This window comes from Bubalus kerabau, chromosome 1 (genome assembly GCF_029407905.1).
Source record: "Bubalus kerabau isolate K-KA32 ecotype Philippines breed swamp buffalo chromosome 1, PCC_UOA_SB_1v2, whole genome shotgun sequence".
Taxonomy (NCBI): Eukaryota; Metazoa; Chordata; class Mammalia; order Artiodactyla; family Bovidae; genus Bubalus; species Bubalus kerabau.
The window spans coordinates 214917247-214931967 of record NC_073624.1 but is presented as its reverse complement, the minus strand read 5'-3'; the positions used below and the strand labels follow the sequence as shown (position 1 = coordinate 214931967).

Below are 14721 nucleotides of genomic sequence, written 5' to 3'. Positions count from 1 at the left end.
AGGAAAGACATGTGGGAGAGGCAAGAACACTGAGGAAAAAAATCAGCTGGCAGGAAGACTTGTGTGAATGCAATACTGCCATGAAGTGTCTGTTTAGGGAATTTCTGTTGAAGACTCAAAATTATGTTTGTTGTTGTAACCGCAGTCACAAGTGTAAAATCCAGGCAACTACACGCCAGGGCCTCAGGCAAATGGCTGAGGGAGAGGCCAGCTCTGGGAGAGCCTAGAGAGCAGCTGTGGGGCAGGGCCTCACGGTCCCCAGGAACAACAGCACCATACGCCCTGTTCAGTGGGCGCTCCACTGGGCCATGCTCTATGATGGGGAAGGAGAAACGCGTGGAATTCCTTCTCCATCAAGCCCTTCCAAAGCCCTCGGGGCCAGACCATGAGTGGACACACCCTCGTGCTTTGGTTTCCTTGTGAGCACTTGCTCACTCAGGGGGAAACTTCTTTTCCCAACGTCCTATCTGTGGCCCCCACAACCCCAAAGCAACCTCCAAGCCCAGCCCCAGGAGTCCTGGCAGTGCCTCATCTGTCCCAGCTGCTTGGCCTCACCTGGGCCCCACAAAGGGCTGCTGTAGGACTTGGTGGCAGCCCTAGACACTATGTGACTTGCTTTGGTACCAACTTTCCCAGTGAACATCACAAGTTAAAGGAGAGTTCATATCATAGAGAGAAGAGAAACCACTACAGGGAGTCCTCCAGGTCTCAGACCCAACTCCAAGCCCACGTCCCTCCCTGGAAGACTCAGCATCCACCAGCTTTCCAGGGGTGGTGGCCAGTCAGTGGTAACCTCTGCCTGCAGGAGGCCCCAACTGCTGGCCATCTGTCTCACTTCAATCTAGGAGACAACTGAAAGGGGGCGCCAAGGGGGATCAAGGCAGCGTCTTGCAGAAATCTAATTAACGTCTGCTTCTAGTCAGAGAGGGCCCTTGCTTGCAAAGGTCAAGTTTCTTGAAGACTCTATTTGCCAATATAATTTAATTGTTAAGACTAACACCCTAACATTTAATTAGGGTGTCAGTGTGAAAAAATTAAAATGAGATTACGATTAAATGCTAATTACACAGAAGATGAAATGTGGCAAAGATTTCACAACCCGGATAATTTGCATATCTTATTAGCAAGTAGCAAGACAACTGATATAAGAACATAAACTCAGGTAGTGGGTGCTTCTGTGCTGTCCTTCAGCACCCTCCCACCTCCGCTGGCTGGGGCAAGGTTATTCCCCTCTGGGGCCCCCTATTCAGGACCGGGCAGGGGTAAACTGGATCCACAGCAGACTGGTGACTGTCTCAAAGTTCTCCCAACGCTGGCAAGCCCTGCGTGGTACAACATCTAATGCCTTGTTACTCTGAATGCCATGAGGAACCAGCCTCCAGGGAAAGCCTGTCATCTTGCCCCTTCCAGAGCCCAGTGTCACTGTGTGCCCCTCCAAAAAGGCACTGGTGAGTCTGAAATCTCTTGCTGTTCCCTCTTCCTGAGCTATAGTTCAAATGCTGCCTCGTGGGATCACCCTGATCACTGCAACTCAGGGTGGCCAGCCACCCAACAGAGCCACTTTCCAGCCCATGGTCCTGTCTCACTTCTGAGTACATATAATCCTGAAAATTAACTGGTGTATGCATGTTCCTTGCTTCTTGTCATCTCTCTTGCCACACCTGTCCTGTTCTCTGCAACATTCTCAGGGCTTGGCAAGGGGACTGGCACAGACTAGGTGCTCAATAAATAGTAACTGAGAGAATGATTAAATGGATGAGTGAATAAAAGGGCCCCTCTGGGGAGTTACCTGATAAGTCTGATGACCCCAGCTGGCTCCTTGGCAGTGCTTTTTGAACCCCCACGAACTGGAGAAACACCTCATGGATACATCCAGAGCTGAAACAACCCAAGTACGTGGACCGAATGGCACAAGAGGCAGCCCTGGTCTGTAGGTGCAGACAGAGTGCCAAGCCACACCAGCAAGGGAGAGGTGGCTCTGTCCTAGGAACAGGCTTGGTGCTGAGAACTCAAGAGCAGGAAAGGATCCCATGCTCAACTCAGGTAAGGAGATTCAGGAGAGAAAAACGAGTCTGGTCCCAAGAGAGTTGCAAGCTTCATCTGGCGTGACTGGATGCCACCGGCCCCTTTGGGCAGAGGACTGATGGAAGCACAGGAAGGGCAGCACTATCTTACAGGTACCAGTGAACACTTAAAAGAACACAGTGTGCCCAGCACCGATCCAATGGCTGTCCTTGAATTAATTGTTAGTCCCTATTCCAACTCTGTGAGGTGGATGGTGTTATCATCCCTATTCTACATTAGAGAAACCTGGGACTCAGGTTAGTTTAATAACCTACACAAGGTCCTACATGTTAGAAGTGGCAAAGGATCCCAGACATACAACTCTGGAGCCATCCAGCACTCCTCTGCAACCTCACCCCTCTTGGCCACCGGCTCACTGCCAGTGCCTTTGAATTAACCCAAAGCCAAATCAAGGGGTTTCCCCAAAGGCTGGAATATGCAAATCAGATGGTGACCTCTGCAAGTTCCAAGTTCTCCAGTGGCTTTCCACTGTCTTCTTACTGCCCTCAGGACAAGCCATGACTGCGTTAGTAGTCAGTCTCCCTTCCGAGCACATCTCACACTTGGCACAGGGGAGGACCCCACTGGGACACTTCTCCCTGCCAAAGTGGGGGCAGTCTGTTTCACCCTTAGGGTGTTACTCCAGCCCACAGCTGCTCTAGGAAGGCTTCCCTGATGTCAGGCTGGGTTCTGGGCTTCCTCTGGACTCCCACAGCCCCTCTACTGGTATCCCTTGGTTTCCTGCCAGGCCTTCCCCACTAGAAGGTAAGCTCAGTGAGGTCTGGCCAGGCTACAGGCTGCAACAGTGCACGCAGGGCCTGACACATGCTAGGTGCTAACTAAGGCTGAATGATTGAAGAGCCTCCCGTGGATCTGCCACCATCTTTCTGGGTAGCTGCCCGAGGATACAGCTGGGGGCTCTGTCCCTTCCAAAGGAACCCCTGAATACTCATACAAAACCTGTCCACAAACAGGGCAACCCAAACATCTTTCTGTCTTGAATCGCCAAAGGTTAGGCTTCCAAAAAAAGGCTCAATCTCCTAAAATGCCTCTGAATTATTCACGAAAACTAAATAAATAATAAAACGGACAGTGATGAACTGGAGGCCTTGCCATGGCAAGGAAGTTGGAAGCTGGAAAACAAGCAATTTTCTAAGAATGTGAATGTTTACTATTTTTCTCTTTTGGCAGAAGTTGACAAATTGTCTTTAAAGGTCTGCAGCCTAGCAACCAAGTTCTGCTGAGCTGCTTGGGAGACGTTAATTGTAGCTTCTTCAAACAGTATGAAGAATGTTTAAAGGTCTAAAACTCTAACCTGGTAACCAATGTGAGTGCAAGAGGTGCCAACGCAGCTCTGAAGACAGCTGGAGACCCTGCTCTGCCCAGACATGGGGAAACGGCATGGGGCTCGCCTTCTAGTTCCTCTTTCCAAGACTGAGACCACAAGCACTGAAAAGTCTATCTATCTTTCCGAGCCTATTTTCCCAAGGAGAACCAAAAATGAGCTATGCCAGAAAGCATGCCATGTCTAAAGTCTGACATGATCTCCAAAAGCAGATGAAGACGATGACAACAGACAACTTTCAACTCTTCTATCCTCAGCATTCCTGTATATGATCATGAGATTTATGAATAGTGTTTGGACATTTCAGCCTGGGACCTTGGTTTCTGCTTCCTTTTCTCGAGAGTAAAGGATTATATATCACAGTGTATTTCAGCCCAAGAGGCACCAAGAGGAAGTTCTGTTACTTAAGGAAAAGCTCCAGCACTTATCATAATTACAGAATACAATTATCTGTGTAATTATTTGTTTAACATCCATCTCCTCTAATAATCAAGCTGAGAGAGGCAGAGACTATGTGTCCTGCTTATCACTGTGCCTATTTGTGGCACAGTGCCTGGCACACAGCAGGTACTTAAGAAATGTTTGGGAAACTAGTGAGTGAATGAATGAATGAATGAACCCCAGGATTTGCCTAAATCCTGTATGACTAAACTCTGAAACTTCCTCTCTTGCCTAGTAGGGAGAGTGAAGGCAGAGGGCTGGCCCAAAGGATTCTTCCAGGCAGAACTCAGGAACCAGTTTTGGTTGTTGTCCCAAAGCCAGTGAAAATGGCTTTGGCCAGGACAGCCTCTCCTTGCCTTCTATCCACATCAGAAGGCCCCGTGCAAAGCTAGGAGTGGCCCCTCTCTCTAATCTTCCAAAGGATGTCTGACAGTCTGTCTTGGAAGAGCCATGTAAAGTCACTACCAAATGCCTCATTTGAAATTTCTGTGTTATTCTGAGCACCTCATCTCATTAGAAAGGACAGCTAGCAGTGAAAAGTAACTGCCCTGCTGTAGCATGCTAGGTCGGAGAAGGCAATGGCACCCACTCCAGTGCTCTTGCCTGGAAAATCCCATGGATGGAAGAGCCTGGAAGGCTGCAGTCCATGGGGTCACTAAGAGTCGGACATAACTGAGCGACTTCACTTTCACTTTTCACTTTCATGCATTGGAGAAGGAAATGGCAACCCACTCCAGTATGCTTGCCTGGAGAATCCCAGGGATGGGGGAGCCTGGTGGGCTGCCGTCTATGGGATCGCACAGAGTCGGACACAACTGAAGCGACTTAGCAGCAGCAGCAGCAGTATGCTAGGTGCTATGCTAAATGCTTTATATATACAATCTCACCTATTTCATATTCCTTCCACTTTACAGATGTGGGGACCAAGACTGAGAGAGGTTAAACCACTTGTCTGAGGTCTGCCCTGTGCTTTAACCACTGCAATCCTGCCTGCAAACCAGTCTGCTATTTCTTCTCTTAAAAAAAAAAATCTCTTTCTTGGGCTGGAAATTGATAAAGAGTATCTCAGCCAAGAGCATACTTAGATACTTAAAATTAAGCATAAAACACCAGAGAAGGGCTCTGGAAATAGCTTCCCAGTACTATTCAAGCTACCACTAGGCTAATTTGGTCAGACACTTACACACACACACACACACTCAACATCTCTTTCTCTTTCACAAGGATAACAGCACTTCCTGCTCTTAAAGAGAATTTATTACACACATTTCTTTTGCAAGACAAGTCCCAGAGGCCGGGAGGCCTTTCCAGCTGGCGGGAGCAGCAGTGTTTCCGACTGTATGAGAAGTGGATTCTGCCCCCTACACCAGAGCAGTGGGAGGCCCAGTGGAAGGGCTCCCCTCACCGTCCGCCTGCCTCCCAGGGTAGCAAGAAGAGCTGTTGGCTAGAAATATGGCTCAAAACCACAGGGTCAAGCAAAAAAAAAAAAACCTTTTTCTGGGGAATCTATTTTACTCTCAAGTTTGGGAGCACTCTGCCTTTCACTATAACATATGCCATCACTGTTTTAATATACAATATTGTGACATTTCAAACATTTGGATAATACCTCTGCTCCTCCAGGAAAGCACCTTATTTATCCCATGGCTTTGCACCCCAACACCCATCTGGCCACCCTTGCATTCACCCAGTGGGGAAGGGGCCCATCTTCAAAAGCAATGGGTCCGGCAGAAACGCAGCATTTTCACCCTCCACTTGTTGCCTTTCCTAGGGAGGGCCATCCTTATATAGGAACTTTCACAGACACTGGATCTGGAAGACCTCCACTGCGGGCAGAGGCTGTTCACAGGGTCACCTCTTTCTCCCAGGCCCTGTTGCAGGGATGAAAGGCTGAGCACTGGTGAAGGGCCCTGTGGAACCCACAGAGAAGCCCCCCATTCTCTCATCTCGAGGTATGTACAGTTTGTCACCAGGGCCTAAAAAGGAGCCCAACTCCTGCCCATCCATCCTGAGACCATCCAGGCTTCCAACCCAGGCACGGCAGCTCCACCTTCACTCGCGTCTGGGCTCTCCCCCACCCCTAGGCTCCACGGGCCTCAGGACAGGACAGTCACACCTACACAACAGTCACTGCAGGACAGCACTCTACAACCCTGAGGCACAGAGAAACTATACTTGCCCAAAGTCTCACAGGTCCTCAGTGGCAAGCTGGCTCCATCTCTCATAACGGACACTTTCCTGTGCAGCACCTGCATCCTGCTAACGGTCAGAAGACAAGCTCCCCAGGGACAGGGCCTGCGCTTTCGGTGTCCCTGGCACTAGGCTGGGCCTCAGAAGTGCTCTCGAGTGTTTGCTGAGTTTAATCACTATCATTAAGGTCCTAAAGACCTATCTCCCTGCCCGTTGGCTGACTTCTGGGGACTCTGACTTCCTGAAAACACAGCTTTCTACCTCAAGAGAGCCCGTCTGGGGAAATCCTCACTTCTCAGCCTGCTCCTCCATCTGCCTCTCTGCCCCAGGCCTGAGGAAGACATGGCTTCAAAACAGCAGTCTCCCAACCAGTCTCCCAATCACCTGGCTTCCAGGTATCTTCTCAAACTGCCCTTCCCACCCATGCCAGGCCGAGGGCTTAGCAGAAACCTGTCAGTCCCATGGCCACTGTGGGAGAAAGGAGGAGTTGTAGGTGATGCCACACCCACATGGCCAGCATTTGTTTAGGTCACTGAACCAGGCTGGAAGGCCTTCCCTTCTTCCCTCAACTTTCAGCGAGGACCAAGCCGGAAACTCCCATCTTAGCAAATCAGGAAAAAAGGTCTATGGTGGTAGTTCTTAACCCTGGCTTCCAGCAGGAGGGCTCTGAAGAAGTACAGGTGCCTGGGGCCCTACTCCAAAGCATTCAAGTCAGAATTCTTGAGAATGGTATGGGATAGGGGTCTGATATTGGTATTTTATAAAATAATCCCTGGTCTGTGATGTCCATTAGGCTCTCAGAGGTATGACCCACAAAGTTACGTTCATGCTATTTAGTGAGACAGGCCATGCCAGAAACCCAAGGCCTCAGCGCGGTTTATAGTACCAGCTCTCCCGGGCTAGGATAATCCCATCCTCTCCTTCAGGACGGGCCTGGCCAACTGAAGCACCAAGGTACAGAGGTCAGCTTTGTTGGGATCCCACTGGAAGGCAGAGCAGAGGAAGGCAGCAGCCTGTGTTCCTGGGGTCAGCCCCACCTTTTCCCTCCACTGCCAAACGGATCCCGGGGCTAACTTCAGACCAAGTATACTGCCACCAAAAATCCTAAACCAGCCTCCCGGGAATCCCAGGGCCTGTTCTTTCAGCCCCGAGTACTAAGGCCTGCAGTCCCCTCTCAATCAGGCTGAGGGAAGCCACCCACTGGTTAAGGGCCAGAATGAGAAGCTGGGCCTCAAGGCCTCGGCCCTGTCCAGGGTCCTGACTCCTGGTCAGCGCATTCTGCTCCAGCCTGCGGCCTCTCCCTCTGGTGTGCAGGGCACCCCTTGATTTGCACCCTCAAAGCACATATCATCTCAGGGGCAGCCCTGCCAGTCTCGTCTAAACCCCTTCCCTGCCCTTTCCATAACTGGTGGCTTCTCTATGGGCCAGTGCTGCTGTCATGCTCAATACTCCTGATGCTCAAATCCCCATTTATCAATGTCCATCTTCAAAGATGAGGAGATGAAGAGAACTCCGAGTCCTGTGGCTCTGCGTGCAGCCACCAAGAAGGGACTCCTGCACCACACACATCAACTTGCATGTACTGAAGCTGGGAACTTGAACCAGACTGGGAGCAGACCGTGTGTGCAGCCTGAACACCAGCCCCCAGGCTTCTTACTCTGGGACTGCGCGGGAGGGACTCCAGAAGCCCTTTCACCAGGGTGTCGGAAGCCCTTAGCTCCCAGCACCAGCAGATTAGGAAGGCCTTACTCTCCAGCCCGTGCATAGAAAGACAAGGGACAGCCCAATGAAGAGATTTAGTGCGAGCATTATCTGCCGCCAAATCCTCGCTTTCATCTCCGCCTTCTCTAGAGCCAAATCATTTGGAAGCTTTCATCGATGGTTTCCTCTCTGCCCCATGAAAACTTGGAATTTATGCCGGCTTATGGCTCAGCCTCCTCGCTTAGGGGACGAGGGAAACCTCACAGGCTGCTCCCCCGCCTGCTGTGGGAGGAAAAGCTTGTCCTTGGCGACAGTTCAAGACAGGGCAGACTTCCTCAGCCCTCCAGGAGCCTAGGACTTGAGGGCGTCAGAGGCTCCCCCTGCCCCTGCAGAGACTTCTGGGCTTGAACCCAGGGCTGTGCACAGCCAGTCCCCATTCAGCACCCGTGCAATGGTTCGATTCTATTTTTAGGTGGAGAAAGGTTCAAAGGCCCTGCACAGGAAAATCCAAGAGGGAGGGGAATTCTCAGCGCCATGCAAATCACACTTTCCCCTCAGCCTCTGCTTGACACCTGTTTCCCCCTAGCCAGCTGGCCTATCCTGGGTATTGATAGCAGCCTGGTCCCCAGGATCTCCGCCCAGAGCAGAGGCCCCTCCTCCTCCTGCTGCTTAAAGTGAGAGCTAGGGGAAAGAACTAAGCCAGCCCCAGGGGCTCCCCGGAACTTCCCCTCCATTCTCCAATCTGAATAGCCCATGAAGGCAGTGAGGAGGTGAGATTCTCAGAGGCGGGTTCCTCAGTTTCAAAACAGCAGGATGACTACTACCTTTCAGGACCAGGGAGACACAAAAAGTGGCTAGGGTTTTACTAATCCAGCCCAAGTAGTAACTGCGAGCCGTTGTAGCTCTCAAGATGAGGGTGGGGTAGAGAGGTAGTCCCAGGGACTCCCAGGGCCCTAGCATACTCTGCCTCCTACTTCCCAACGCACAAGAACACAGCCTGTCCACCGCTCAGCAGGGCTACCGTTAGTTGCTCAGATGTGTCAACTCCTTACCACCCTGTGCACTGAAGCCCCCCAGGCTCCTCTGCCCATGGAATTCCCCAGGCAAGAATACTGGAGTGGGTTGCCATTTCCCTCTCCAGGGGATCTTCCAGACCCAGGGATAGAACCCTATTAAGAACCTCAAGAACAACATCTTGCCATGCCCACCTCACTCCCAGTTTTTATTCCAGTCCTTACTGCATTCCTAGAGATATCTCCTTCTGTCTCCACCCCTCCACTGTAGGGCCAAGGGAGGACAGCTGGTTAAGGGATGGAACAGGATGCTTCAGAACTCAAAACGGTGTCCCCACCTCCAATCCCCACAAAAGATGAGTCCCAGGATAGGCCAACTCCGTGGGGAGTCCTTTTTCAAATGCAAGGTTCTGTGAAAGACACCCCTAGGGACTGGCTAAGGACAGCAGCTCCTGGATCACCACTGCTGCGAGGAGAGGAAAAGAGGTTGCCAGGCTCAGAACAAAGATATCCTCCTTCAGTCCGGGCCAGGGCCAAGTGCTTTGCCTTCCCACACTGGTGCTGTTGGCCCCAAGAACTTCACATCTTGACTATATATATATAATCTTAGGATCCTCAGTTTCCTTACTATAACAGGAGGGTTAAAAAAAGTAAAGTGTCCAGCCCGTGTGTGCGTACTAAGTCACTCAGTCGTGTCTGACTCTTTGTGACCCTATGGACTGTAGCCCGCCAGGCTCCTCTATCCATGGAATTCTCCAGGCAAGAATACTGGAGTGGGTTGCCATGCCCTCCTCCAGGGGATCTTCCTGACCATGGGATCGAACCCGTGTCTCCTGCACTCCTGCATTACAGGTAGATTCTTTACTGCTGAGCCATCGGGGAAGCCCTGTGAGACCAATGTCTCTCTTAAAGGTCAGACTCAAAACCACCCCACCAGGGACTCAGGGCTCTTGCAGCCTCATCTGTTCCAAAGGTCTCTTCTGTGCCCACTGTAATGCACTGAAGACCTAAGAGGGAGCAATGAGGCTCTAGGATGTGATTTTCAGGGGCTACAGGAGGCAGGGCCCCATGTCCATTTGTCTACCCACTTCCAAAACTCTCTACAGCTCCAGATGTCATAAACATCTCTACCTGTCCCAAAAGACAGGGTCAAAGCGGGAAAGGAGTGAAGTGCAGGTGCACGTGAAATGGGCATAATAAGGAGTGGATGACCTAACTGGATGACTCTGAAGACTCCATCCTTCATCCCTACATCAGCGAATACTATCACTCTTGGCTTAGCCTCCAAAATGTCCCATATCCTACTGCTTCTTACTCCACTGCACTCACCCAGCTCTAAGGCCACCATAATTTCTCTCCTGGACAACTGCTAAATAAGCGTCCCTGCTCCCACTCTTGCCCATCACATTCCCTCCCCTTCACAGCAGTCAGCGGGACCTTTCATTAAAACATCAGACTATGTCATTACCCTGCTTAGAATCCTTGAAAAGCTCCTTCCCTCACTCAGATCAATAGGAACATCTTTACAACAACCTACAAGGTTATGAGAACTGGAACTCCCAGCCTTTCCTCTCAATCACTTCACTCGGCCACACTGGGCTTGTTCTGCAATGGCTGCGTCCTCTTCCAGGAGCCCCCTCTCCCCGTACTCCTGCACCCCCCCACACGGTCCTTCCTCTCCACAGGTCTCTGCTCCACTCCTCCAAACCTCGCCACTTCTGTTTCATCTTTCTCCAGGAAACTTGTCATTACCCACCTCGGAGGGCTTCTTTTCGTTCTGTCGGGGCCAGCCCGATTTGGTGCTGCTGGGCAGTTTGGAGCATCTTGATGCAGATGTAGCGTGACCTGCAGAGAGAGCATAGCCCATGAGGGGCCCCTGGAAGGCCAGGAACACCACCCACCCATGTCCAAGGAAATGAAACCTGTAAGGCAAGCTCTGGCTTGAATGTTCAGGAGGTGGAGACCACTGTGAGCATCTGGTAGACTGTCCCTGCTCTGGGCCTCTCCAACGATGAATGGGGACATGACGCCTCCTCCACTCACCAATCAGAAGAGACTTGGGAGGTGAAAGGCAGCTGGACATGGACTCAATATTAGCTTTCTGTATGACCCAAGAGGGTTGCTCTAAAGTATACACATAGACTTAAGCTTGAGCCCTGGCTCAGCCACTTATTAGCTCCTCATGACGACAAATGACTTAGTCTGAGCCTCAGCTTGCTTTTGTATAAAATGGGAGCAGAGAGTAACTATCTTCAAAGAGTTTTTGTGAATTATATGAGACCATGCCTGTAAAGTCTTAGTACAGTCCCTTGCACACGGCAGTGCTTTGATAAACACTACCCATTATCACTGGGGTTCTAAAGGCCCTTGTGGGACTACACTGAGAGTGTATGTCACTCTATGGGTCACTCCACTCCTAGGGGTCAAAGGAGCACAGCCTAGATGGGCAGCGGGGGGACTGGTGAGAAGGGAGTGTGCCGCAGCCCAGCCCAACTCCAATGCAGGAACAGGGCTCGGGTGCCAGGTGCTCTCCCTGCAGGTGCCTGGCGCTTCAAGGGTTCCTTTGCCTGAAATAAAGTTAGAAGCAGAGGACACTGACACAGGCCACAGGCAGCGTGACTGCAGTCACAGAGGGCCAAATGCTGTGATCTACTGCCATGGGGAGGAAGAGCCAGCCAGGTCAGACTCCAGCGCCAAGCTGGAGTCTGAGCAAACAGACCCCAAAGGACAGTGAAGGAAACCCAGAGGGAGAGAGCAGGCGAGGACTGGCTTCTCACCCTAGTGCCTGTGTTCCTAAACCCTCAGGTTCCTGGGGGTTAGAGAACTCCAGGGACTCCAAGGGGGCCTTGAGGCTCTCCCCAGCCCCAGCTGTTCACCATACATGTGAACAAGCTAAGGTCTCCAGCTGCAGGGCTCCAGGCCCAGCCTCTGCGGCAGTGCAGCCTCTTTCTCAGCCTGGGCTTTCACCTGAGGGCACCACTAGGTGGGAATCTTCCTGGCAGCACATCTCTCCTACACAGGGCAGAATGGCACTCTACTCCGACTGGCTCATGCAGGCCCGGGTTCCTGGGGCATCTGAGAAGAGCTTCCTTCTGGTACCAGGGACAAGCCCTCACCTAACGCAAACTTTTTTGCCTCCACATTCCAGAAGAGACTCCCTAAGCCCCATTTTCTGTGTAAGAGTGTCCCCCTCTATCCAGCTGACACACCCAGCCGCCACACAAGTCTATCTCTGAGATTCTACTGCCAAGATCCCATGAAGGTCAGGCTCCTTCATTCATTTCTTCAGCAAACATTTACTGATCACCTATTATGTGCTCCATCTAGCCGGATATGGCAGTCAGCAAGTCATGACCTCTCTTACCAAGGGGCTTACTTTGATAAGGAAATGGTACTTAGTTAGGAAATAACACTGATCAGGCAATTATAATGAAGAATGACAGGTGTTTTCGCCTGTTGTGTGGACACTTCCACAGGGCCCTGACTCAGCAGCAGGGCCAGAGGGAGTGAGGTGTGTTCCTAGCAGCCCAGAACAGCACAGGCAAGGAAAAGCCCAGAGGGGTGTTGATCTGTTCCAACATGAGCAAAACACATGGGGTTGAGAGCTAGAGGGTGAAGGGGAGCAGAGTTGAGGAGGACAGCAAGGCTCTGAAGGCCATGGTGGTGTGGGGATCTCAAAGGGAGCAGAGGGGCCGACCTGCTTTATGCTTTCATCAACATGGAGACCTTGGAGCAATGTCCCACCCCCGTGTCTGGGCCTGTGGTCCTGATAATTATTCAAACACTTTCCCTACAGGAGCCCAACATGGAAGGCCTTACTGTCAGTGGTATCAGAGTTGTCGCTGCTGATGGAGTACTTTCGCCTCTTCTCTTCCATCTGCAACGAAAATAGGCCCCATTATACTCACAGGCAGCTTGGGAAATCCTCAAGCTCTCAGAAAACTGCCCGTCAATCTACCTCCCCACACTCGCCCGCTGCAGAGGAACAATGAGAACAAGGCCATGCCCTAGCCTTCTCCTCAGGCAGTCTCCCCCTTCTCTCACCCACCTACATGGGCCCTGGGGCTGGGGGAGGGGGCAGCATCTCTCAGCTCCTGAGCCCAGAGCCTCACACAACAGAGAACCTAGTCAAAGATGACAACGAGGAAGGACAAGGTAGGTCAGCAGCCCCAGAACGAGCAGTGACTTGGACCTGCCTCTGCCCAGCTCCCTCACCCGCCACGGAATCCACTCTCACCTGCAAGTTGCAAGTGGCGCCCTGCTGGAGGCAGAGGAGGGGAAACAGAAACAAGACAGACTCTCCCAGGAGGACCAGGCTATGGGAGTTGAGGGGCAAGCCAGCCCACAAGCACTGGACGCACATTCTGCACATCCTGAGAGCAGCAGCCAGAGGGGCATGGAACTGGGGTGGGGGCAGGGAGGCTCCAAGCTGGCTTCCTGAGCCACACCAGGGCCAGAGCGAATGGGCTGCGCTGCCCACCCTCCCCTCAGTGTCCACCTCAGGTAAAAATACAAACTCACTTTCCCTCCACTACAATGTTTAGCTTCAAGGTAGAAGGGCGGCTCTCCCACACTGAGTTCTTTCCCCTTCCCATGCCAACTCAGCTATCTCGTGTTCCTAACAACCTGGGGAGTTGTGAGCTATTAGCTTCATTTACTGAGGAGGCTCAGTGCCTTGTCCTGCTAGTGACTTGGCTGAACTGGGATTTGAATCCACGTGGTCTGATCCCCGAGCCCACACTGAGCTGCCTTTGTGCCCTTGTCAGCTCCTGCCTGTTGGAAGTGCTTTCCTACCCACTATTTCCTCTAATCCTGCAGAGTCCTGGGTGGCAGAGCCTGCCCTGGTCCCCTCTTGGAGGGGAGCATACTGAGAGACTTGTTAACCTGCCTTAGGTCTCACAGCTAGTCAGTGGCTTAGTCCCAATTCAGAGAACAGACCCGGGGCTCGGAGCCCACGGTGCTTTTCACCATGTTTCTGTCAGCCTAGACCCTGGGCTGCCTCACTGTACACAGCAAAGGACAAGGAACCAGTGTCAGTGGGAGAAAGCCCAGTTGCCGACCAACAGGCTGCCCAGCCCCTGTGAATCCCATTTGCCACCTGCTGTCACCCCCAGTCTGCTCATGTGGAGCCCTGGGAGGGGTCACCTTATTTTATTGTGGCCTTGCAGAGGCCTTAGGAGCACTGGCTCTCTAAGGTGGGTTGCAATTACCCAGAACTCTGAGCTACTCAGAAGGACCCTCTGGCCTCAAACTTGACCTTAGCCAGGAGCTTTTCTCCACCCCCATGTCTCCCAAGAGTAGGGTTAGGATGGAAGGTTCATTGGGGCTGCTTGCTGCCCAGCTGCAAAGGTGGAGGCCAAGTGCTCTCCAGAGGGTGTGGAGGTCTGGAGGCATGCCTGGTGGGGAGGAGCATGGATGCCAAGGAGGCAGGAACCAGAGCTGAAATGGCTAAGTACCCATTGCTTGGGGAGGGGCGCATCCTGGCACACAGGGACCCCAATGAGGCCTCAGAACCGGCCCTTGGTGCTGGCGGGCATGATGGCTGCTTCCTTTTTGCAGGTGAGGAAAATGAAGCTCAGAGGTTAAGTGACGTGCCCAAGATCACAGTTCTTTTAACAAGTTTCTCTGACTCAGGAGACCATGCTCTTGACCTTGAGACTACTCTGCCTCTGTGCAGCCCAGTGGCTCAGGTCATAGACTGAATGACTGAATGGGGCAATAACACTCCACCCCCCAGATCCTTGCCCATCCTTGCTGTCCTCTGGGTCTGCATGTGACAGAGGTGACTGTACACAACTCTGGCTCCAGCCTGAATCTTGCCAACCCAGCTGTCACAGGTAGGGCGGGAAGGGGGAGAAGTGCTCTTAGTACACCCATCTGTTTTCTTCTGAAATCCTCTACATGAACGGCATTTTTCTTCATTTCCAGCAAACAGGCACTTGCAAGCCAGGCTGTCCCATAGCATAA

At 52.0% G+C, this 14721-nt stretch overlaps 1 protein-coding gene across 11 annotated transcripts in view; it reads right to left on the bottom strand.

Moving 5' to 3' along the window:
• JADE2 (jade family PHD finger 2) overlaps positions 1–14721 on the bottom strand; it is a 51402-nt gene that overhangs the window by 27963 nt on the left and 8718 nt on the right. For all 11 annotated transcript variants that reach the window (XR_008704476.1, XM_055553914.1, XM_055553895.1 and 8 more), the window contains 2 exons: positions 12574–12631; positions 10511–10599 (listed from right to left, as the gene is read on the bottom strand). Coding sequence is in view for 10 of the 11 variants with exons in the window: in XM_055553914.1 (XP_055409889.1) it covers positions 10511–10599; positions 12574–12631 (147 nt within the window). In the remaining variant the exon portion in view is untranslated. The remainder of the gene's footprint in view (positions 1–10510; positions 10600–12573; positions 12632–14721) is intronic.